We start from the raw sequence: 22,029 nt of genomic DNA, 5'->3' as shown, positions 1-22,029 counted from the left end.
CCTGAATTTTTTTTTTTTTTACTCCCTCAACAATCTCTCCATTATCTTTCCTTTACATTTGTCTGTGTCTGTGTCGATTTTTGTAACCCTGGTTTTGAGTTTAGAATTCATCATTGGTTTCAAGAGAAAATGAAGAGAAGAGATAGACTTTTCGATCAATACAAACATGGCCCATGCATTTAAGTCAAAAAAAGACTGGGGGGGAAAAAAAGTACATGTATAGCATGTATATACAGTGGAGTACAATGATAGGAGGACGCGTCTGAGAATAGACTATACCAGTTTTGATTGTGGAGTAAAGTGATATCAAGTGGAGCGAGCCATTGAGGACCCAGGATAGGAAAGGAGTAGCCTTCTCCTTTCCTCTTGTTTCTTAATCTGTCATGTATCCAACCCTATCTGCTTTATTAGCAGTTCGTAATACTTTCCAGCCATAAACGCGTCGAGACATACATAGCTATACCCAAGTGTGAATAAAACACACAGTTCAACATTGAGCAGTTTCTTTTTCTTTTTGTTTGTTGTTTGTTTGTTTATTTTGCATTTGGCAACAGCTTTGTCATCTTTATGTGGCTGCACAGAATTGAATGAAATGGTGACCTGCATCATTATCACATAAAAGTTAGTGTTTCTAATACGCCTTCGCCTCTCCCTCTTCTCATGAACGAAAATATTACACAAGAATAAAGAGAGCCAGTAGGGAATATGAAAATGAAGGGATGAGAACTTTATGGTTAATACCAGCTTTACTTGCTGATACTAGGACCGGTATTAGTGTTGATGCTGGCATTAGGTGCTGGTGCTGGTGTTGGTGCTGCTGAAGGCAATTGTTGATGTACTATTTACTATGATAAAAAGTTCACAGAAGCATGCTCTGTGGGCGTTTGGGAAGAAGTTTTTTTTATCATTGTCAGTAAACTGCAAAATTGAATTGAAAAGCCGCTTTCTTCATATTATCCAATGTTTATTGACGGTTGGATGCAAAGATCGTCTGTCTCCCTTTTTTTTCTCTGAAAGATGGATGACAAAGGTTCGACCTCATCTTGCAGAAGCGTCATGACATGAATGAAAAAAAAAAAAAAAAAAGGAGAATACGACAAACAGAAGCAATGGTAACAGCGTCAACGATAACAACAACGCATGCTCCTCCATCCCTTCAAATCCGTTCAAAAAATATGATAGCAGTAAACCCAGCAAGCATGCAGCTGCATGTTCCATGAGATCTATCCTGAAAGGTTTTCCTTTCACTGATACACTCCGCATCCATATACAAATCTTGCTTTTTCTTTTCTCTTTGCATTGATCTCTTTCTCTTTTCATTTCATTCTCACTCTTCTCTCTTTTTTTCTTTTATTTGGTTGCAATTGTTGATATCTTCTCACCATCAGTATCCTTGATAACCACCCCCTTTGTCCCTCTCCTCTTGAGTGATTATTTTTTCTGGCAGATTCTTTCCCAATAGAGATAAAAACAAATTTGGACGACTTTACATCTTCCTTGGCCTGGTGACCATTGATTTCTTTTTTTTTTTTTTTTTTTTTTGGTATTCTTTGGGTTTGGTAAATCCTGTGCTTTACATCTCCCCTTTGTCTCCCTCTCCTTCTCTCCTCTACTCGCACAGTTCTTAATCTCTTGCTTTCATTTTACTCCCATCCTCATCAATCTCTCCATATCCCATACATAGCAACCATATTGAATATTGACAAAGTTCAACTCTTTACATTTCTTACACGGGCGTGATGTCCTTACCATTATCAGTGCCCATCTTTAACTCCACAGCATCTCCTGAAACAAACGTCCTGTATTCCTCAGGACAGGGGCCTGGACCGGCTACAAAACCAAGTAATAGTGGTAGTGGTCATGGTATTGGTGCATTGGGGACAACCCCCGAATGTGACTCCGTTATTGACATTCAGGGGCAACAACAGGCCCAGCTTGCACAACTTTTGCAGCAAGTGGCCCAAGGATCGAATATCGGTAATTCTGTGGCGTCACTCTCATCTACAATTGCAGCATCAGGGCTTGTTCTGTTACCTCCACCACCATTGACAATCAAAAATTTGACCATCCACACCTCACTCCTCTCAACAAAACAACAGCTTCAACAACAGCAGCAACAACTACAGCAATTGCACCATGTTCAGATCAATGCTGCACTAAAGAAACAGCAACAACAGCAACACCAACGGCAAATACAGATGCTACAGCAGCAACATGACCAGAAACAGCAACAGCAACATTATGGCATACAACCGTTGTCAATGGAGGATTGTTCACCAAGTGCACTCTCAGATGCGACAATGGGGGAGGGTGAGCGGGAACGTGAGAGTATGTCAATGGACTGTGCCAGTGGAGGTGCAGCAGTAGCAGGAGCAACAGGAGGCCAGTGTCAAGGTCAGGGCCAGGGCTCGCCTTCACAGCTCACATCTCGATCAACTTCTGGAGTCACGTCGCCTGTGCCAGGGAGTGCTCATTTGTTTAACAACACCTCAGGATTTTCGGTGCTTGGTAAGCCAAGAAGAAAACAAAAAACAAAAACAAAAGGGCAATCAACAACAGCAGTAAATTGTTCATAAATGATGTTGTCCCTCATGACCTTTCAATTATTTTTTTTTTTACTCTCAAAATACCCTTGTTGTTACATATTTCCCATTCACTTGGACACCTGAACGCCTTTTTTTTTTTTTTTTTGGATTATGTAAAATAAAAAAAAATCCGTTGCATGCAGCCTTTTTTTTTTTTTTTTTTTTTTTTTTACTTCAAAGACTACCATTATCATTACCCTTGATAAACTTTTTTTTTTATTTTTTGGGGAAGAGGCTTTTACTCTTGTTGTTTGTGGGAAGCATCTTCTTTTTATCAAGAGTTGTCTTATTAACATTTGCTCTGCTCCCCCCCTTTTTTTTCTTTACTGTGTTCATGTCATTACCATCTGGATACAAAACAAAACAAACAAAAAAAAAAAAAAAACACGCGCACATCCATAAATTACTTTTTACTTTAATAGGAGAAAGTAGTATGAACCAATATCCTCCTCCTGATCAATGGAGCTATACTATGACACGATATCACGCCTCTCTTATCCCGCTTTGCCATATCGAAGAGCCTCTCACGTTTTATGAAGCCATGGATGATCACCTGTCCTTCGACACAAATGATAATGAGCACAGTCATATTGATATCAACCAAAATGATGAGGATGATGAGAGGGACGATAATGAATTGTCCTTTATGATGGACAGAGACGAAGGCAGAGACACGGACAAAAGAGAGGACGACGCTTCTTTTTCCATTTCTTCCCGTGAAAAAAAACCACATCGTCAGCTTCCAAACATAAACAATACAATCAACAACAATAATAATAATCACAATAATGTAAATGATCACGGGCTGCATTCGCAGGAGCAGCTGCAGCTATGCAACCACAACAAAAATATCACCGATAACAACATCACAAGTTCAGTGTCACATGAGCCATCATATCTCTTTGAGGAAAACGACCATGACCAAACCATCAGCACTGCTCAGCCAAAGTATCTACAAGAGCATGGGAGGACAACAACGGATAGTAGTGGCGAACAGATATTCTTTTATGATGGTCCGAATCTTATGCAGGCAACACTAAAGGATGATTGTGATTATGCAGTGGATGAGGACAGGTCCATAGGACCCCGAGTAAGCAGTCGGATCCGTTCAAGAGCAGTAGCACTTGCATCTGATCTTTATCCTATACAGACTAAGCAGCCTCATGACCATACTCAAGCTGAAACTACAGCCATTCTCAGTCCTGTCTCTCTATCCAGCGGTGGCACTCGTCCTCTCTCTAATTCTAATGCCAAGATAACCGTTAAGCGTGACTCGATATGGTCAGGGTTACATAAACTTTCCAGATCCAAGGGCCATTCAAGATCTAGGTCTAGATCTAGATCAAGGTCAAGGCTCCGATCAAAGTCCCAGTCGAGATCCAGATCAAGATCGAGGTCGAGGTCTGATTCACGGCCCATTACGCCACATAGCATAGCTACGTCCCATTCACGTGCTCGGCCACAGTCTGTGGTTTCAGATGCTTGGTCACGGACCATACCTGATCCTCTCCTCAGGAAAACGGACATGCAGCTATCCTCCTCCCCGTTCACTAAAACTCGCCCTGATATCCTGACCCGCGGCTTCTCTGCAGAGTCAAGCTCAACTCAGGATCATGACTACCAAAAGGGCCAAGACAATGGAGGTGGAGGCGGTAGCAGCGCCACAGGAAGCTCTATTCGTAAAGTTGCTGCCAAGGAGAGGCTTGTCGCGATGGCCGCACGTACTGCAGGACCTTTGAACTCATTGTCAGGTAATTATATCGATGCAAGTGTCAACCATACCAAAGAGGTACCTATTTCTGGATCCGGATGGCGCGATGATCGCAGTGGCGGTGGCTCGCCATTAAGGATACAGCGTAATAGTGTTAGCGAAAGGGGATCAGCCTTACAAGCAACAACAGAAAACCCCTTCGTCCTAAACCAAACACTAGAGCAGGGACAAGCATCGCCTTCATTACACCGTCACGCAGTAGCTGATGCCGCCATGGGTTTTCCTCACAACAACAGCTCGGTTCTTGTATCAAGTGATATTCCCCAGAGTACTACCACAAAGGTACCAACGCCTAATCTACGAAGCATGCGTGGTACTAGGAAACCTAGACCATTTTCAGTGGCAACCATGGAAAAGCTCATGGCCAGTGGCTCCAATTCAAGTCAAACACAGGACTCACCACGTTTCGATAAGCAACAGCACTTGCCACAGGCTAGTCGAATGCAGGTGCAGCCATTACCTATATACTGTGATCCGCTAGATGATCTCAATACCGAGGATGTTATGAATACTATGCCAAAGGTACCTGCCACGGCACGTCCAAAGATCACCAGTTCGTGCTCTCGTCCTGATAATAGCTCAGCAGCTCCTCTTGCAGCACCAGATGTGATAAGCAATCCTGGTGTGAAAGGGAAGGACGCTGAAGGAAACCTTCCTGAAAGCATCAGCGTCAGTGGCGACAGTAGCCACAAAAGCAGTTACCGGACAGGTATCAAGAGAATGAGTGTTCCTTATATTCGAACCATGCCTGAAGAAATGTTGGGCTCTATAAATGGTCCGCTACATGTACATGAGCATCATATTCATCACCATTACTACTGCCAGCATTGTCCTCCTCCCTTGATGCATTCCAATCCCGAGGAAATAGGCCCTGTGGACCAGCAACAGCAGCATTCATCTTCCTATCCTCACGCCCATTCTGTCCACAACAATACGACGGCGGCACATCATCATCGGAGACGCCCAGAAAATATGCCGTTCTTGTCAACTGTGGTCGAGGCTCCACTTCAACAGCAATACCTCCAACGAAGACGGGAGTCGCTTTTAGAGTCAGAAGCTCAAAGCTGTGGCCGCAGTCCTGTAGAGTATGCGTATGGACAGTCATTTGCACCACAGCCGGACGATGGCGGTAGCGGTGCGAAGCCTCAAGTGAGTAAGAAGAAAAGAAGTATTCTTGGTACTATGTCTATGACATCCACGATGCGAAGGCGTTTCTTTGCAGAACAGAAAAAGCAAGAGCAACAGCAAGAGCAAGAGCAAGAGACTGAGCAAGATCGTGCACTCAGGGAGACATATAAGGCGCAGCGACGTCAAAGCACACCATTGTCATTGTTTCAGTTCTGGCGAAATGATGATAGTGCCTTGGATTCGACCTCAACGATGAGATATAACAATAGTAGCCGAGATAGACCCTTCGCAGCAGCGGGAGCTACTATTCGAGTCAAGAGGCATCAAAGAAGGTCCCCCTTGGAAGGCTTCAGCGACGATGAGGATGATTCTTTTTTGGATGACAGACTATTGCCCTCATTGGATAGCAATAACACTATCAATAATAGCAACGGCGGCAGCGGAGGCCAACAGGAGCAACAACGTGCCAAGTTTCTGTCAAAACTCAAGCGATTCTTGCTGAAGCCTAGCCCATTTGCCAACAATAAGGACGCTATGGATCAAGGTGTGACCTCCCCCTCCACTGCACCCAACACTCCAACTCAAGCACGGTCTGCTGCGACGGTTCGAGTGACCAAGAGCAGATGGTCTCGTACTGGTAGCAATCTGTTGGGATATCTGAGCCAGACATCAAGAGGGGCTTCAGGACTGGATGATTTGGATTCGGAACAAAACATTTTGGAAGGATGTCTATCATCCCCATCATCACCCACCTACTATCAATCACCTGGTCACCGTTCTCTTCGCAGGTGGACACATCAGGACTTTTTTGAGCCCCCAACTCCATCTTCGTTACCCTCATTGCAGCGACGTGAACGAATTGACATCCGCGCCCAGTTTCATCAGTCTTCAGCACCTGCTTTCCTGGAACAGCGTTTTACGCATCACCATCACCAGCACCATTATCATCATCATCATGACCCACATCTGCTCCAGCAGGAGCAGGATCAGCAACTGCAGCAGAGCCAACGTCGTCGTTATAGCCTTAGTGGCGCCTCTTCTTTTTCCTCAATTCAGCAATCGCAGAAAAAGCAGCAACAGCATCAACAATGCCAACCTCAGCAAACTCTGAGGCAAGCGCAAGCACTTCCCCCACTTGACACCGTCGATGCTGTTAAAGCTTCTAGTACCGTCACTACCAACACCACGGCTATAACCACTCCAACAAACCCTAATCCTCCTGTCCTCGGCTCGACTGAGCCAACCTTGCGGCGATCTCCAAAGTCGGGCGTAAACTCTGTTATATCCTCACAACCCATGTCAAGTCTGAATGATAAAGAGTCTTCTGATCAAGATACGGCCCCAACCCCATGCTCGACATCCCCTGTTACCACCAAGCCAACCCCCATGCCCACAGCCGCAACCGCAATTACCGCCTCATCATCCACACCATCTGTCCACGCACCTGCATTTTGATGAATACCCCATACACACAAGTTTTGTAATGAGAGAATTATTCTTTTTTTTTTTTATTTTTTTTTTTTTTTGTAGCCTACTCCTGAGATGGAGTAGATATACCGCTGTATAACATAATGTACATCATATCATCATATCATAAAACCGTATAATCACACTATTATTTGCTTGTTTTATTTTGCTATTCTTTTTCTCGGATAATGTACATCGCGATCTATTTAAATTTAAGGAAAGACTTTTTTTTTTTTTTTTTTTTTTTTCCTCAAGTACCCGGTTCTGTATTCCGGAATTGAGGTGGCAATTGAGGGCCGACCATGACAAGGTGTTGCATGGGCAAATGATGATCCATTGGTGGGTAATTCATAGGCAAAACAGGCGAGTGAGGTCGAGGTTGTGGGCGAACCACTTTGGGAAGAAAAGATTCTGAGAGTAGCTGATGAGATTCGGATACAAGACTGTGGGACGCTCCTGATGTGGTTGCTACTGATGCTGTTGGTGCCACTGATGCAGCTGCAGCTGCAGTCGGCACAGTGCCGAACCTCTTCTTGATCTGCTTTGTCAATCGAGTTTGTTTCTTCAGTTGTATGAATGTCATTTGTTGGCTGCTAGCCATTGGGAAAGGAGCGCAGTTTAGGATATTTTGATCGTGTGGGCCTTTGTAGAAGGAGTTGACCCATCCGCTGATCGACTCACATTGCTCACGCGTCAGTGGTGATGCGTATGACAGGGGTGATAGCCGAACAAACCAAATGATAAGCAACGCGATCAGCCCAGCCCATAAACCTACACGAGCCTTCTTTGAGATGAAGCCAGAGACCCTAGTGATCAAGGAGCTCGTGATCAAGACCGAGAAATAGAGCGCAGGGAAATAGTGATGCATCAGTAATGTTCGGTCGATAAAGAAGAACGGTAAATAAGTCATGATCCATCCTGCAAAGTAGGCACGAGCGTCATTCGCATGGAACCTCTTGATGTCTTTTTTTTTTTTTTTTTTTTTTAAGAATGTTATTGGCAAATCATGTAAAAAAAATGTGTGTGAGGACTCTTCTTTTTTTTTTTTTTTTTTTTTTTTTCCCTAGATCATAGTTGTACGCATATATATTTACCTGCCATAAATCCAGTCTCGGTATAGCCGCGCTTTTTCCTGAGGATGAACCAGACACCAAGACCAAGGTATGTAATCATACCCATGGTACTTATGCCCCACACGACTGGATTTGCAAGAACTGTGATTTGACGTCTATACCCGGCCCATACATGGATCATGGCTTGGCCTAGAGGCCATCGGATCGGATGTGCTTGTGCAGAGCGGAATGCAGACTCCGCGAGTGGGTAGTGGGCCCACATAAGGCTATGAATCTCTATAAACTTTTGCCAGAATGACAGTTGAGGAAAACTTGCTAAAGGGGTTTCGTATGGTACTACAATTGAAGAATGGTCACTCAGCTATCTTGCATCTAATAGCAGCGGCGCAATAGCATCAACACAAAGAGCTTGACTCCTTACAATAGTCATGTAAATTCGTTGTGAACCGCCAAATGGCTCGAGGCCGGACGCCGACATCTGGGCGGCAGACCAATTCCTTCCGCCCCCTACCCCAGGGCTTTGGTAAGTTGATTGTGGTGGCATAGAGGTAACAGCCAAGGTTTGTATGCCTCAGTCGAAACGCGGTCCTAAGAGCCTTGATCTGCTGATCAGTTTCTTCAAGCACTTTTTTTCGAGCCACAGGGTCAACAGCTTCAATGGTCCACCAATCGTTGTAGTCTCCATCTCGGTCATGGGTGCCAAACGCTGTTACCTCAAACAGCGGCTGACCTTCTTTGCTTGAATACGAAGCCACTTTATGCGAGTGTAAGCAACGCCTTGTGGGGACGTGTCGTAGCCGTAGCGTATCACCATGTTTGAGGTATTGCAAGCGAGTCGGGATCTCATCTTTCTCATCATCATTTTCATTATCCTTATTACCGTCAGCGTTGCCAGATATAGCCCGAATAACTATCCAATGGGTGTTCAGGTCCGGATACTCGTAGCCGCCCACTTGCTGTTGATCTGGTTTCCCAGGTGTCATATTATGAAAGGAGTGAATGAACATACCATCAGTATCTTCATTCTGTAACTGGACCACAGATCCAAAGGCGATATCGCTCCAGATAGGGGTTTCTGTTCTCTCTTTCTCCTTGTCAGCCTTGGGTTTGGAGATTAAGGACCGATGGAAAGATCTGCTGAGTAGATTTAGATCGTGTGTAGCCAAAGCTGAACTAGGGTCCGACGGGAGATATGATTGATATTGAAAGTGAATATGAAAGATAGATGTATAAACCAGGATGGGAATCATTATCAACCCAACCACTCGTGCTGTAGCATGCTTGAGCCACATCAACTGTAATACAGTATGTATTGAAGATGAAGGGCCAGGATTTAGTACAATACTGGGAAAGACGAAAATACTCGCTGTTGCAAATTTTATATAGATATAATATTTGAGCATAGTATCCATACCGTGTTAACAGAGGGCTCAATGGCCAAAGAGTACAGAGCTGACAATGTGAATAGACTGACAGTAACAACAGCTACTATTCCTATCAACTTGACAGCTGCCGCTGACGCCATCGATATCCCTGTAGCCACTAAGTATAACCACCATGTGATAGTGAAAGGTCTTTTTTTTTTTTTTGTTATTGTTAATAAGGTATGGCAAAATATCTTGGCAAAGTCGTTCGAGTAATATCAACTGATTTTTTTTTCTTTTTGTAAACGCTCATTACTTTGCTGAATGTTTCTTAAAAAAGCTCCAGAACATAAAGGTTGCAGAGAAGAAGAACAGCAAGGGCGCATCAAGGCTAAAGAGACGATTGTTGGCAACCAAAGCGTTATCTAGCAACAAGCCAAAAAAAGATGTTTATTTTTTTTTCTTTTTTCTTTTTTCTTTTTTCTTTTTTCTTTTTTCTTTTTGACGGATGGAGAGTCCATGTAATAAGTCATTTAGGGAACTTACCAAATGTGATCATCGATGCAGCAAGAAGCGCAGCAGGAGTATCTTGGTCAGATGTCTTCAGAGTGATGAACGCCATAGGGGCGCAGAGCGCCCCCAATATGGCCATACTTAACCTCACTGACATATATGGAACTGATCCGGGAATCAAACTGGAGAAGAGCAATAAAAGAAGTAATTAGGAATGATGAATATCGTAAAAAAAGAAACACTCTAGTTGACCTGATTTTTTTTTTTTAAACTTACTCGCCAATTTCATCAAAAGCAAAAGTACCGTTATAACGGGTCATTGCGGCAATTCCGGCCATAATCATGGTTCCGAGCGGTGGATGTGCGTCAAACGCGTATTCGCCCGTAATATATCTATTGATCATCTTGCCAATATTAGCCTCATCCAAGCTTTTTATTTATTTATTTATTTATTTTTTTTTTTAGTACAAAGGAAGGCCGCCAGTTAGAGGCTTGGAGTAGACTGGAACATCGGGATGTTACATCTTTCCTTTCATAAGTAAATGCAGAATGTGTTTATGACCACCTACGTGACTTCATCTGGCCAAGAGATCCTCCATATGCGTACAATGACCGCAACTAGTGTGATTACCATCAACGCCAGCTTGTCCCATTCTGCCAAGCCCAACGATTGGTTCATCAAAATTTTATTCCAAGCACTATGAGCCACTCTCTTCTCATTGTCGATCTTTGTCGCCTCAATATTGGCTTCTGCCTCCATCCCTGTCCCTGTCCCTACGTTTGTATCTATTACATTTGTACATTTGTGAGCGGTAGGGGCTGGCTTTATAAATGTTGTTGTGTCATTTCCACTATTGCTATTGCTACTGGACAGATCAACCTCATAATTATATTTTGTTTCACAAGCCTGTAGTCGAATACAGTCTTCTTCAGCATACTCACGGTAGGAAGTGATCCAGGACCACAGATCGGAACCGCTATTATAGTCTTTTCCAGCTCGAACCCATGAAAGAAATTGTCCCGCTCGTTGTTGTAGGGAATCGTGCTTTGTTGAAGCAATAGCGGCTTTAGGCTCTACTTGTTTTAGTTGCTTGTGTCTCTTACTTGGCGCCATAGTGATTTCAAAAAAATAAAAATAAAAATAAAAATAAAAAAATAAAAAAACACTCTTTATACTTTTTGCATGTGAAGGGATGGAGGTTTAAGTGGTAAAAAGTTCTCCAAGTGTGCTCGTTGGCAAATGAGAAGAAAAATAGAGAAGGAAAGAAAGGATGAGAATTTTGAAAAATTCCTTCCTTCAAGACTTCAAGGAGAGAGAGGATTCTATCCTTACTGAAGCGCTGTAGATGCGTCAAATACCTTCCATTTTGAGCAGAAACAAAAAGAAAAAAAAAGGAGTTAACCATTCCAACATTTCTATGACAAGGGTCCACTAATAGCAATTGAGAGAAAGCGCATTAAACACCAAAACTATGCCATTAGTAATTTATCGCAAACATTGCTGATCCCAATTCCTTTGAAGAAATGAGCCTTAGTCGCGCAACAAGGTATTCGAAAGCCTTTTTGTTGGCCACATCCGACTTGTAGGCCATATCAATAGGCACCTTGGCTATCCTTATGTGCGGTGTTCCGATGTCAACGAAGTTATCTTCAGCAACATCCCTCTTGCTTCCTACCAAATGCCGAAGTTGTCCACCACTGGCAATCCCGCAACGTATACCGCTACGATCTCTAACATCGCATCCAACTACATCATCTCTTGCTCAATTGAATATAGGAGTGGATCCGCATTAGTTTCCGTAATAGCATTCTTTGCTTCGATGGGATCCACTAGAGCCCGGAAAGGGCCGCTCCTTGCTGAAGTCGAATACCTTAGCCTCCTTAATCCGCGTAAACAATGGCTGGTAGTACACAAGGACATTGTAATTAAATTCTTAGTGTCTTACATACACACACATACACATAGACATGTGCACAAAGCTTGCAGCACCCTCTGTCTGTCTCATTATTAGGAGTATGGTAGAAAACATTACGAGAGACAGCCTAATTAGTTCAACAGACGTGACTTTGCTGATCAAGACTCTTTGACTCTTTGGAGCAAATTGGGCATCGTATGAAGTAGCCACTGTGGCGTTCCCAATGACCAAAACCAACTCTTATCTCGCACAACTCTGTGATCTTGCCAATTAGGTGTATATGTTTAAACTTTCTCAAATAACTAAGTAAGTAGCACGGACAATGTTTGCCACGCATTAATTGGTTGGATCTTGGATCTTATACGTTTTGTTCTACATTTTTAAAGCGCTTTCATTCCTATGAATGGACCTACTTTTTTATGGATACATCAGTTTTCCCTCACTAAGGCGTCGATTTTCGACGTGTTAGTGAAGTCAGGCCTCTATTCATTTTAATTCAATAAATATATTTAAACTTTATTTGACGAAATTTTTTGTGTAAGAGTGCAACCATTCTTTCTCTCTTTCTTCACTATTTTTTATCCACTATTCATCCGTATACTCGAGTAGATAACCATTTAACGCCTAAAAACCAATCTCTACAATCGAAGCTTAAAGACCTAGTCAAGGATCAGACTGCTGTTGGCAAGTGGTTGCCTCTGTTGAAGCGAAGATTCTCAAGGAAACCATCTTTCGAGCATGACGGGTTACAAAAGTCATTTTCCTTAGTCGATAAAGTGGATTTTATTGCAGCTATTGATGGACTGCGATCAAAAGGATTTAAAGTGCCCACTGCCTCTATTGGAGTAGGGTTTGGTATGAGCAGCAGCACAGCACGAGCGATCTATCGCCGAAGGAAGGAGTATGTTTAAGATGTGAATTTCCTCCCCCTACTGGCAAGCCAAGCAGTCAAGCGATGAATATAAGAAAAAGGAAGTTTAAACATATTTATTGAATTAAAATGAATAGAGGCCTGACTTCACTAACACGTCGAAAATCGACGCCTTAGTGAGGGAAAACTGATGTATCCATAAAAAAGTAGGTCCATTCATAGGAATGAAAGCGCTTTAAAAATGTAGAACAAAACGTATAAGATCCAAGATCCAACCAATTAATGCGTGGCAAACATTGTCCGTGCTACTTACTTAGTTATTTGAGAAAGTTTAAACATATACACCTAATTGGCAAGATCACAGAGTTGTGCGAGATAAGAGTTGGTTTTGGTCATTGGGAACGCCACAGTGGCTACTTCATACGATGCCCAATTTGCTCCAAAGAGTCAAAGAGTCTTGATCAGCAAAGTCACGTCTGTTGAACTAATTAGGCTGTCTCTCGTAATGTTTTCTACCATACTCCTAATAATGAGACAGACAGAGGGTGCTGCAAGCTTTGTGCACATGTCTATGTGTATGTGTGTGTATGTAAGACACTAAGAATTTAATTACAATGTCCTTGTGTACTACCAGCCATTGTTTACGCCTACAAATATGGATGCACCTTTTCTTTTTCTTTGATGGAGATTTTTATGCAGAAAAACAATGATAGAAAACGGAGCATTCAACAAAAAAAAAAAAAAAAAAAAAAAAAAAAGCTGCTCATTTTGCATACTCTTGCTAAGGAGTAAGCCACTGTAATTGTAAGTTGTATTTATCCATACTGGGCCTTTTGAAGCATTCAGCCTAACAAGGCATGAGTAGATCAATGGAAGATGCATTGATACATTGATACATTGAAATCAGACATACAAACATATAAATAGGGGTGTGGGAGAAAAATAACAGTAGAGATGAGATACGATGCAGATATCTGTCAATCCAGATCTCTCTCGTCCACTTTGGCTAAGCAGTTATAGCTTTTATTACTAACAAGACCATTTTAAATAAAAGATTGGACCCTCCAGCCTTAGTCCCAATACCATCTCAATTGAGAGCGGAAGCGTGGGATCCTTCTCTCAGAGCCACAGGATGCAAAATCCTCAACCTTTATGAACTCCCAATGAGTTGTGCGGCTTGTAGGTCCATTAGCGTACTCCAGAGCAATACGTGGAGGAAAGATTCGAAAGGGTGCGATACCGATAGAAAGGTCCTGACCATCAACTTGCTTGGGATAGACAATATTATGGTGGCCTTTTTCTACACCACTCTGTGTAATCCTCCATTTCTGTTGTTCATGGCCAGCAACAATAAAGGCATGGGAATGAGGCTCACCCCCTTTCACTCCGAGGTAGCGACCAGTCTCTGGGCTTGAGATGGTGACATGGTCATCATCAATGTGTTTGATGTGCCAAACTTGGTCAAGGTTGTCGTCCTCACTTATAAAGTAGGCAGGCGTTTCCGACTCCGACTTTTGCGCACTAAGCAGGGAATCGTATTGGCTGATACGGTAGTGCCCATCACCAAGGGCTCCAGCGAACGCCACTTGTAATAAGATAAGGAGGGCAGCCAAGAAGGCAACTGACCGAACCATAGCTGAAAGGAAAAAACACAAGGTCAGCACCAGTTTGCTTTTGAATATCTAGTTCGTTAGACAGTAGTACCAGGAATAGAGAGTACAAAATGGCTGAAAGTTGAAAGTACATACCTGCAATGTCGATGCTTCTGAAAAAGAGTAATGTGTTAGGATCTTTTCGGGGTAGAAAGGTGGTAGGCGGGAGGTCTGAGAAAAAAAATTAGAAAAGAGAAAGAAGCCTATTTAAATGTTTTCATCCAGTTGGTATTATTTTTATTCCCATGGCTTTGAGGCACCTACATCTTTCTCAATTCCTTTAAATCATGTATACGCGTCTACCAACGTGCTATCCCTATCTGGATCGTAAATGACACCTATGCTTGACAGGATTGCGCATTTATTCAATTAGTGCGGGAAGATGGTACGCACGGCTCGCTATCAGGTCCAATGAGCATTCGTGTAGAGGCAGGATGGTAGCCCCTACCCTTTTTTTGCGCCTAGGTGGCCTGCGAATTGTCCGAGGGACATTTTACTTCATAGATACATCACAGAGACAGACATTGTTACGATTTGATACGAAGGATCAAATGAACAAATCAACTCAACTTGGGACTCTGAGTATACATTTCTTTTTTAACCCAAAAAATTTTCCACACAAGTCTATATTCATCCCATGTATGTAAGCAAACTTAATCCAACCAACTACATCTTCATGGACAGTAGGGAGAGTTATATATGTAACTTTGTGAGAGAAGAGAAGTCATTTGGGCTCTACTCCACTGCTTCTGCCGACATGGAGAAACATTTAATGCAGATGCCATTACAAGGCTAATGGATTGTCTGCTAGACATAAGGAAGCTTTAATAGATGAAGATTGAAGATTGAACAATAGCAGATCGATCAGTGCTCTGTCCCTTGGGATAAGACGAAGAAGGCTCATTGTCAGTATCGCCTATACCATTTGGTCACGATCCTATATATAATATATATCTAATCTAAAAACGGATATTGAATTGGTTTGGTGGCATCTTACTACGTGACGGACTTGTAACGAGGCTCGCGATAAGCGAGGCAATTGACTGCCAATATACTCGAGAGAATTTAAGAAATATAAGGGATCGCGACCAAATGAAACGGGCTTATAAATATTTAAAGCATAAATAATATATACAAAATCCGTGAGAGGCAGAACGTTATGTATGCAAGTTCTTTTTTTTTAAGGTGCAACCAACCAATACAGAGTAAACGTTGGCTCGTGCTGTTTATCTGAGAAGCTAAACATCTGATTGACAAGATCGCAGGGTTAGAGGCGATATGGATACAAGATCTTCCTTAATCCTGGTCATTGGAAGCATCACAGCGCTTACTCCATGCGATATCCAGTTTACGCCATAAAGCGCTGATCAGCAAAGCCATGCCAGCCGAAACCAGATAGACTCTTTCCCGCAATGCCATCTACCACAAACCTAAAGAGACTGATAAAGGATGCTGTAAGCTTTCGTACACGTTTATGTAGTGAACAGACACTACAAATATAATTAAAATACCTTTGTGTGCACAAATATTGGTATTTTCGGTGGAGCTTTTTGTTTAGAAAAGCAACCATAGTGAAAAACAGGTCTCAAATAGAATTAAAGAAAAAAAAAAAAGTCAGCTCAGTTTGTTTAGTCTTGCAAAGGAGCAAGTCGTTGCGATTGTAGGCAGTGTTTGTTCATGTGAGCTTTTGGAGGGCTCGATATTTTAGAAATGTAAAGCATGGATGCGGAAAGCACTGACGCATAGAAAGCAGACAATGAATATAAGTAAACAGGGCATTTAGATTCCCATTTTAAGCAGCACTGAAAATGAGCTGTGGACTTTTATTACAAAGACTATTTAACGAAGAAAGATCAGGCTCTCAATCTTTAGTCCCGGCTCCACCTCAGCTGGGAGTGGAAGCGAGGTATCTTTCTCCCAGAGTCGCAGGACCTAAAAATATCAACCTTCTCAGGCTCCCAATAGACCATTTTCTCCCAGGGTACCAAGATGCCAGACCGACACGTGCAAAATAGACTGAGATGGATAAGATGCCGATAGCAAAGTCAATGCCATCAATCTGTTCTGGACAGATAGAGCTGTAGGCGAGTGTTCTTCCTTCCTCGTGGACCCCTATATCTCCAGACGTTCGTCAGTCACTATAAAGAGGCATTGTTGGGCTCTGTCCCGAACTTCGAGGTAACGACCAGCCTCTGGACTCGAGATAGTGACTAGGCCGTTGTCAACGTGTTGGATATGCCAAACTTGTTCAAGATCCCTGTTAATCCGTGTAAGTATAGTTTAGGCTTTCCCGAGTTTCCGCTTTCCGCGCTAAGCATGTCCCGGCTTTGCCTGATACAGTAGAGCCTGTTAGGGATGGCAGCAAGAGCCACTTATAATTAGACAAGAAGAGTAAGCAAAGTGACTGATCGAATCATAGCTGAAAAAAGAAGGAAAAGAAAATCAAACAGAGTAAGAAGGCCAACGTTCAGATGTTTAGTTCATTATGCGGTAACAGGCGACAAGTCAAAAGCGCATACCTGAAGTATTGGGGTTTCAGGGAAGAGTAGCGTTCTAGAGACCTCTAGGAGTGGATGGGTTGTAGACGAGATACCCGGAAAAAGGAATGGAGAGGAGAAGAAGGAAGCTATTGAAATGTTCTCGTCGAGTCGGTATATGTTTTATGTTATCTTACCCATGATGTGAAACCACCCACATCTTTTCTTGTTTCTCATTTTTAGATCATTTAGATCTATACTTTTTGGGTAAACGCGAATGCCAAACATTGTTTGTGCTACCCTTTCTACAAGCGATGCCAGTAATTGGTATAGTGCCTGTATTTGTCCATATAAAAAGGAAGAAAAAACGATTGGTTCAGAAGATGGCGTGTACGGATCGCTGTCAAAGCAAGTGAGTATGCATGAAAAGAAGACACGATTGCCTCTATCGTTCGTAATTTATTCACAAATACACTCCAGTCTGACTTTCTTGCACATCATGTCAAAAAGTGGATTTTATAAATGTTCTGCGATGTTCATTGGCTAGATTCATTTTAATTCAAATTTTTTATTTAAAGTTGGCTGACAAAGGGAAAGAAGACAAGCAAAATAATCAGCCAATAGAAGCGCCTCATTCTGCTCTTTTAAAAATTCAATCTTGCCAATGAGCATTGCAGAGCATGACTAGATGTTCTAAAGCAATTGAGTGATGACTTATGTCTTATTTTTTTTTTTCTACCAGCCATAGTTCGGTCAGTTGCCTTCTTGGCTGTCCTTCTTATCTTATTACAAGTAGCACTTGCTGATGCCTTTGGTGATGGGCACTGCCGTATCAAACAAGGGAATAAGCTGATTACTACGGAAAATTCGAATTCAGAAACGCCAGCCGTCATATCGCGGGAATCCAATGACTTTTAAACACATTGAGGGTGACTATGTCACCATCTCGAGCTAAAAGACAGGTCGCTGCCTCCGATTGGAGAGCGAGGCTCGCCCCGAAGCCTTTATAGTTGCTGGTCACAGCCAACAGGAATGGAAGATCAAGAGGCGTGGGGAAAAATAAGGCTACCATAATATTGTCTATCCTGATGGTAAGGGCCTCCCTATCGGTATCTCATTCTTGAATGTCAGCCCTCCCCAGCTCCCAGTTGAGATGGTACTAGGACCAAAGCTCGAGAACTGTTTTTCCTCTATTAGTAATGAAAGATTGTGGCTGGTTGCTTAAAATGGTTGGCGGACACCTCATCTCTGCTGTTATTTTTCTTTTACACTCCTTATTTATATGTTTATGTGTCTGATTTGGGTGCATCCACCCTTATCCATTCATGCTGCCCATGCTTGCAAGATCAAATGTTTCAAAGGGCACAATATGGATAAACAGTACTTACAATTGCAATGACCTGCATCCTTTGCATTGCAAAGCAAAGTGAGTAGACGTTTTTTTATTTTTATTTTTATTTTTATTTTTTTTACGTTTTGGGTATTTACTCTGGCAATAAGCCTCCTTCACCTTGGCTCAAAGTATGGGTAATCTTGGACCCATTTAGTGATAACATGATCAAAATGCTAGTCAAATAAATCACCATTCAGGAAAACTGAACAGCAATCACGAATACGACTGGAGCATTACTTTAAAGGAAAGGAAAAAACTCCTCCCGTCCGTGTCATGATAGATAAGATCTAGCATTATAATGCTCATTACAAGCGAACCATTATGACAACGAACCACAGGGAATATTTCAGGCGTGCTTCGGCACTCAGAACACTTCATCCAGTCGTTGAAGTGAAAGGCAGCCTTACACTCCTCTTTTGCCCATCTAGCAATAGACATAAAAAAAGTGCTAAGAGATAGATGGCGGAACGGTGCAAATGGGCGACTTGTGAGGTTTAATGGGCAACCATGCATTCCAATGAATAGCTCAAAGTGTTCAATCATTGCATATCTATCTTAACTTCTGATTTTGCCTTCATGACTGATGGAGAAATGGTTGGTAGGAAACAGTGTTTCTCAGTGATAGTGTGGTTGGTAAAACGACTCTCCCTTCCATTATTTGTATATAGCAGCGGAAAGGCCATGGTTTTGTGGAGCATTCAACTTGATGGTGGTGCCAGTTGGCTACTGGCTTGACTGAGAAGGAATTAGAAGACTTCTTCATCCCTCAATGTTACTGCTCCGTTAGTGGAGGTGAAAGGCTTAAACGAGCTCAAACTAGCACATAAAGACGCTAGGGAGAGCAGTTCCAGGGCATGCATATGGCCCATTATGAGATGAGAAAGTGATAAGGGTCAAAGCGACGAGCTAAAGCAAGTATTTTTGGATAGACCGACTATTTTGTCAGCCGAAGAACAAAGATGCTTAATGATCAACCTTGTCTGGCGACCCAAAATGAAGAAAACCGCCTGGACTTGAAGCGAAAGCTGCGCTATTGCTCTGTTTTACTGTAGACGCACTGGATTTGTTGTGCCACAAGAGGATACAGGGCACTGACCATGTTGCTATGGTTCAATCTCAAAATTACCCTGCGTCTAACAACCTAATAGCATAGTTGGTTGGATTAAGTTTGCTTGGGTGGAGAATTTTTTGGGTTAAAGAAATGTATACTCAGAGTCCCAAGTTGAGTTGATTTGTTCATTTGATCCTTCGTATCAAATCGTAACAATGTCTGTCTCTGTGATGTATCTATGAAGTAAAATGTCCCTCGGACAATTCGCAGGCCACCTAGGCGCAAAAAAAGGGATGCACAGATGGTAGGGGCTACCATCCTGCCTCTACACGAATGCTCATTGGACCTGATAGCGAGCCGTGCGTACCATCTTCCCGCACTAATTGAATAAATGCGCAATCCTGTCAAGCATAGGTGTCATTTACGATCCAGATAGGGATAGCACGTTGGTAGACGCGTATACATGATTTAAAGGAATTGAGAAAGATGTAGGTGCCTCAAAGCCATGGGAATAAAAATAATACCAACTGGATGAAAACATTTAAATAGGCTTCTTTCTCTTTTCTAATTTTTTTTCTCAGACCTCCCGCCTACCACCTTTCTACCCCGAAAAGATCCTAACACATTACTCTTTTTCAGAAGCATCGACATTGCAGGTATGTACTTTCAACTTTCAGCCATTTTGTACTCTCTATTCCTGGTACTACTGTCTAACGAACTAGATATTCAAAAGCAAACTGGTGCTGACCTTGTGTTTTTTCCTTTCAGCTATGGTTCGGTCAGTTGCCTTCTTGGCTGCCCTCCTTATCTTATTACAAGTGGCGTTCGCTGGAGCCCTTGGTGATGGGCACTACCGTATCAGCCAATACGATTCCCTGCTTAGTGCGCAAAAGTCGGAGTCGGAAACGCCTGCCTACTTTATAAGTGAGGACGACAACCTTGACCAAGTTTGGCACATCAAACACATTGATGATGACCATGTCACCATCTCAAGCCCAGAGACTGGTCGCTACCTCGGAGTGAAAGGGGGTGAGCCTCATTCCCATGCCTTTATTGTTGCTGGCCATGAACAACAGAAATGGAGGATTACACAGAGTGGTGTAGAAAAAGGCCACCATAATATTGTCTATCCCAAGCAAGTTGATGGTCAGGACCTTTCTATCGGTATCGCACCCTTTCGAATCTTTCCTCCACGTATTGCTCTGGAGTACGCTAATGGACCTACAAGCCGCACAACTCATTGGGAGTTCATAAAGGTTGAGGACTTTGCATCCTGTGGCTCTGAGAGAAGGATCCCACGCTTCCGCTCTCAATTGAGATGGTATTGGGACTAAGGCTGGAGGGTCCAATCTTTTATTTAAAATGGTCTTGTAAGTAATAAAGGCTATAACTGATTAACCAAAGTGGACGAGAGAGATCTGGATTGACAGATATCTGCATCGTATCTCATCTCTACTGTTATTTTTCTCCCACACCCCTATTTATATGTTTGTATGTCTGATTTCAATGTATCAATGTATCAATGCATCTTCCATTGATCTACTCATGCCTTGTTAGGCTGAATGCTTCAAAAGGCCCAGTATGGATAAATACAACTTACAATTACAGTGGCTTACTCCTTAGCAAGAGTATGCAAAATGAGCAGCTTTTTTTTTTTTTGTTGAATGCTCCGTTTTCTATCATTGTTTTTCTGCATAAAAATCTCCATCAAAGAAAAAGAAAAGGTGCATCCATATTTGTAGGCGTAAACAATGGCTGGTAGTACACAAGGACATTGTAATTAAATTCTTAGTGTCTTACATACACACACATACACATAGACATGTGCACAAAGCTTGCAGCACCCTCTGTCTGTCTCATTATTAGGAGTATGGTAGAAAACATTACGAGAGACAGCCTAATTAGTTCAACAGACGTGACTTTGCTGATCAAGTCTCTTTGACTCTTTGGAGCAAATTGGGCATCGTATGAAGTAGCCCACTGTGGCGTTCCCAATGACCAAAACCAACTCTTATCTCGCACAACTCTATGATCTTGCCAATTAGGTATATCTGTTTAAACTTTCTCAAACAACTAAATAGCACGATTCTTGATAGAGGTACCTGAACTCTTTTTTTTTTTTTTTTTTTTTTTTTGGCAACATGGAGAACTGAACAACAATCATGAGCACGGCTGTGGTATTAGTCTTCCACTAGCGACATATCTGTGGAGAGATGTTTGGCTACTAAGTATCTACGTATACCACTTCAGTTTAGTTATGGGTAGAGCTCAACGTTCTCATGTTTATTATATACAAAAATCACAGGGGGATATTGCAAGCGTGTTTAGGCACAGCCCACAAATCTTTACTCAGCTACTGTGGCAAATGATAGCCCCACATCCCTCTTTCCTCTTGCAGGAAGCGAAAAAAAAAAAAAAAAAAAAAAAAAGGAGTATTAAGAGAGTGAATGCAAACGGATGGCTTGCATGATTTAAAAAACAACCATGTAGTCTCTATGCTGTTCAACTGATGCCTTTGCGCCCCCGTTCCTTGTTATGTTTTAAAGTCGGCAGTGAAATAGTTGGTAGGAAGAGCCTTCCTCAGCGAGAAGAAAGGATATAGAGCTTTGTTTGTTGCATTACCGTGTTGTTGTGAAGCCCAATTTGGCGAAGGTATCAATTGGTTACTACTCCAACCGTGGCTGAAGCAGATGCCTTCATGCTATCATTGCTTTGGACGAGTTCAAATTGGCATAAGAAGGTGTCGAAAGGGGTAACACTAGGGGAAC

At 42.4% G+C, this 22,029-nt stretch overlaps 5 protein-coding genes across 5 annotated transcripts; 3 read left to right on the top strand and 2 right to left on the bottom strand.

The window, feature by feature from the left end:
* The first annotated feature begins 1,785 nt into the window (after positions 1–1,785).
* BCR41DRAFT_357467 (hypothetical protein) lies at positions 1,786–6,974 on the top strand. Its single transcript, XM_022024909.1, has 2 exons — positions 1,786–2,508; positions 3,008–6,974. Exons 1-2 carry the CDS (start codon positions 2,199–2,201, stop codon positions 6,937–6,939), a joined length of 4,242 nt encoding a protein of 1,413 aa, XP_021879329.1. The 5' UTR covers positions 1,786–2,198; the 3' UTR covers positions 6,940–6,974.
* Positions 1,856–2,485, top strand: BCR41DRAFT_357470 (hypothetical protein). The gene has a single exon (XM_022024910.1). The coding sequence runs from the start codon at positions 1,861–1,863 to the stop codon at positions 2,047–2,049; it is 189 nt and encodes a 62-aa protein (XP_021879330.1). The 5' UTR covers positions 1,856–1,860; the 3' UTR covers positions 2,050–2,485.
* A 227-nt stretch (positions 6,975–7,201) lies between the features above and the next one.
* BCR41DRAFT_308587 (Dolichyl-phosphate-mannose-protein mannosyltransferase-domain-containing protein) lies at positions 7,202–10,580 on the bottom strand (the record flags this gene model as incomplete). Its single annotated transcript, XM_022020920.1, has 8 exons — positions 7,202–7,906; positions 8,032–8,360; positions 8,446–9,319; positions 9,439–9,598; positions 9,705–9,813; positions 9,935–10,083; positions 10,178–10,330; positions 10,471–10,580. 8 exons carry the CDS (start codon positions 10,578–10,580, stop codon positions 7,202–7,204), a joined length of 2,589 nt encoding a protein of 862 aa, XP_021879328.1.
* Positions 10,581–13,678: 3,098 nt separating this feature from the next.
* BCR41DRAFT_423748 (hypothetical protein) lies at positions 13,679–14,533 on the bottom strand. The gene is made up of 2 exons (XM_022030323.1): positions 14,437–14,533; positions 13,679–14,324 (listed from the first exon to the last, which is right to left on the bottom strand). The coding sequence occupies exon 2, from the start codon at positions 14,320–14,322 to the stop codon at positions 13,759–13,761; it is 564 nt and encodes a 187-aa protein (XP_021879327.1). The 5' UTR covers positions 14,323–14,324; positions 14,437–14,533; the 3' UTR covers positions 13,679–13,758.
* A 5,287-nt stretch (positions 14,534–19,820) lies between these two features.
* BCR41DRAFT_387946 (hypothetical protein) lies at positions 19,821–20,675 on the top strand. The gene is made up of 2 exons (XM_022027947.1): positions 19,821–19,917; positions 20,030–20,675. The coding sequence occupies exon 2, from the start codon at positions 20,032–20,034 to the stop codon at positions 20,593–20,595; it is 564 nt and encodes a 187-aa protein (XP_021879326.1). The 5' UTR covers positions 19,821–19,917; positions 20,030–20,031; the 3' UTR covers positions 20,596–20,675.
* The last annotated feature ends 1,354 nt before the right edge of the window (positions 20,676–22,029 follow it).

The sequence above is a fragment of the Lobosporangium transversale genome (genome assembly GCF_002105155.1).
Source record: "Lobosporangium transversale strain NRRL 3116 chromosome Unknown BCR41scaffold_30, whole genome shotgun sequence".
Classification (NCBI taxonomy): Eukaryota; Fungi; Mortierellomycota; class Mortierellomycetes; order Mortierellales; family Mortierellaceae; genus Lobosporangium; species Lobosporangium transversale.
This window is presented reverse-complemented; position numbering and strand designations above follow the sequence as displayed.

Coding starts and splice junctions, on each gene's coding strand:
- BCR41DRAFT_357470 (XM_022024910.1), top strand. CDS start 1,861: ATGGTATTGGTGCATTGGGGACAACCCCCGAATGTGACTCCGTTATTG.
- BCR41DRAFT_357467 (XM_022024909.1), top strand. CDS start 2,199: ATGCTACAGCAGCAACATGACCAGAAACAGCAACAGCAACATTATGGC. Junction 2,509..3,007: donor CTCAGGATTTTCGGTGCTTG/GTAAGCCAAGAA, acceptor TTACTTTAATAG/GAGAAAGTAGTATGAACCAA.
- BCR41DRAFT_423748 (XM_022030323.1), bottom strand. CDS start 14,322: ATGGTTCGGTCAGTTGCCTTCTTGGCTGCCCTCCTTATCTTATTACAA.
- BCR41DRAFT_387946 (XM_022027947.1), top strand. CDS start 20,032: ATGGTTCGGTCAGTTGCCTTCTTGGCTGCCCTCCTTATCTTATTACAA.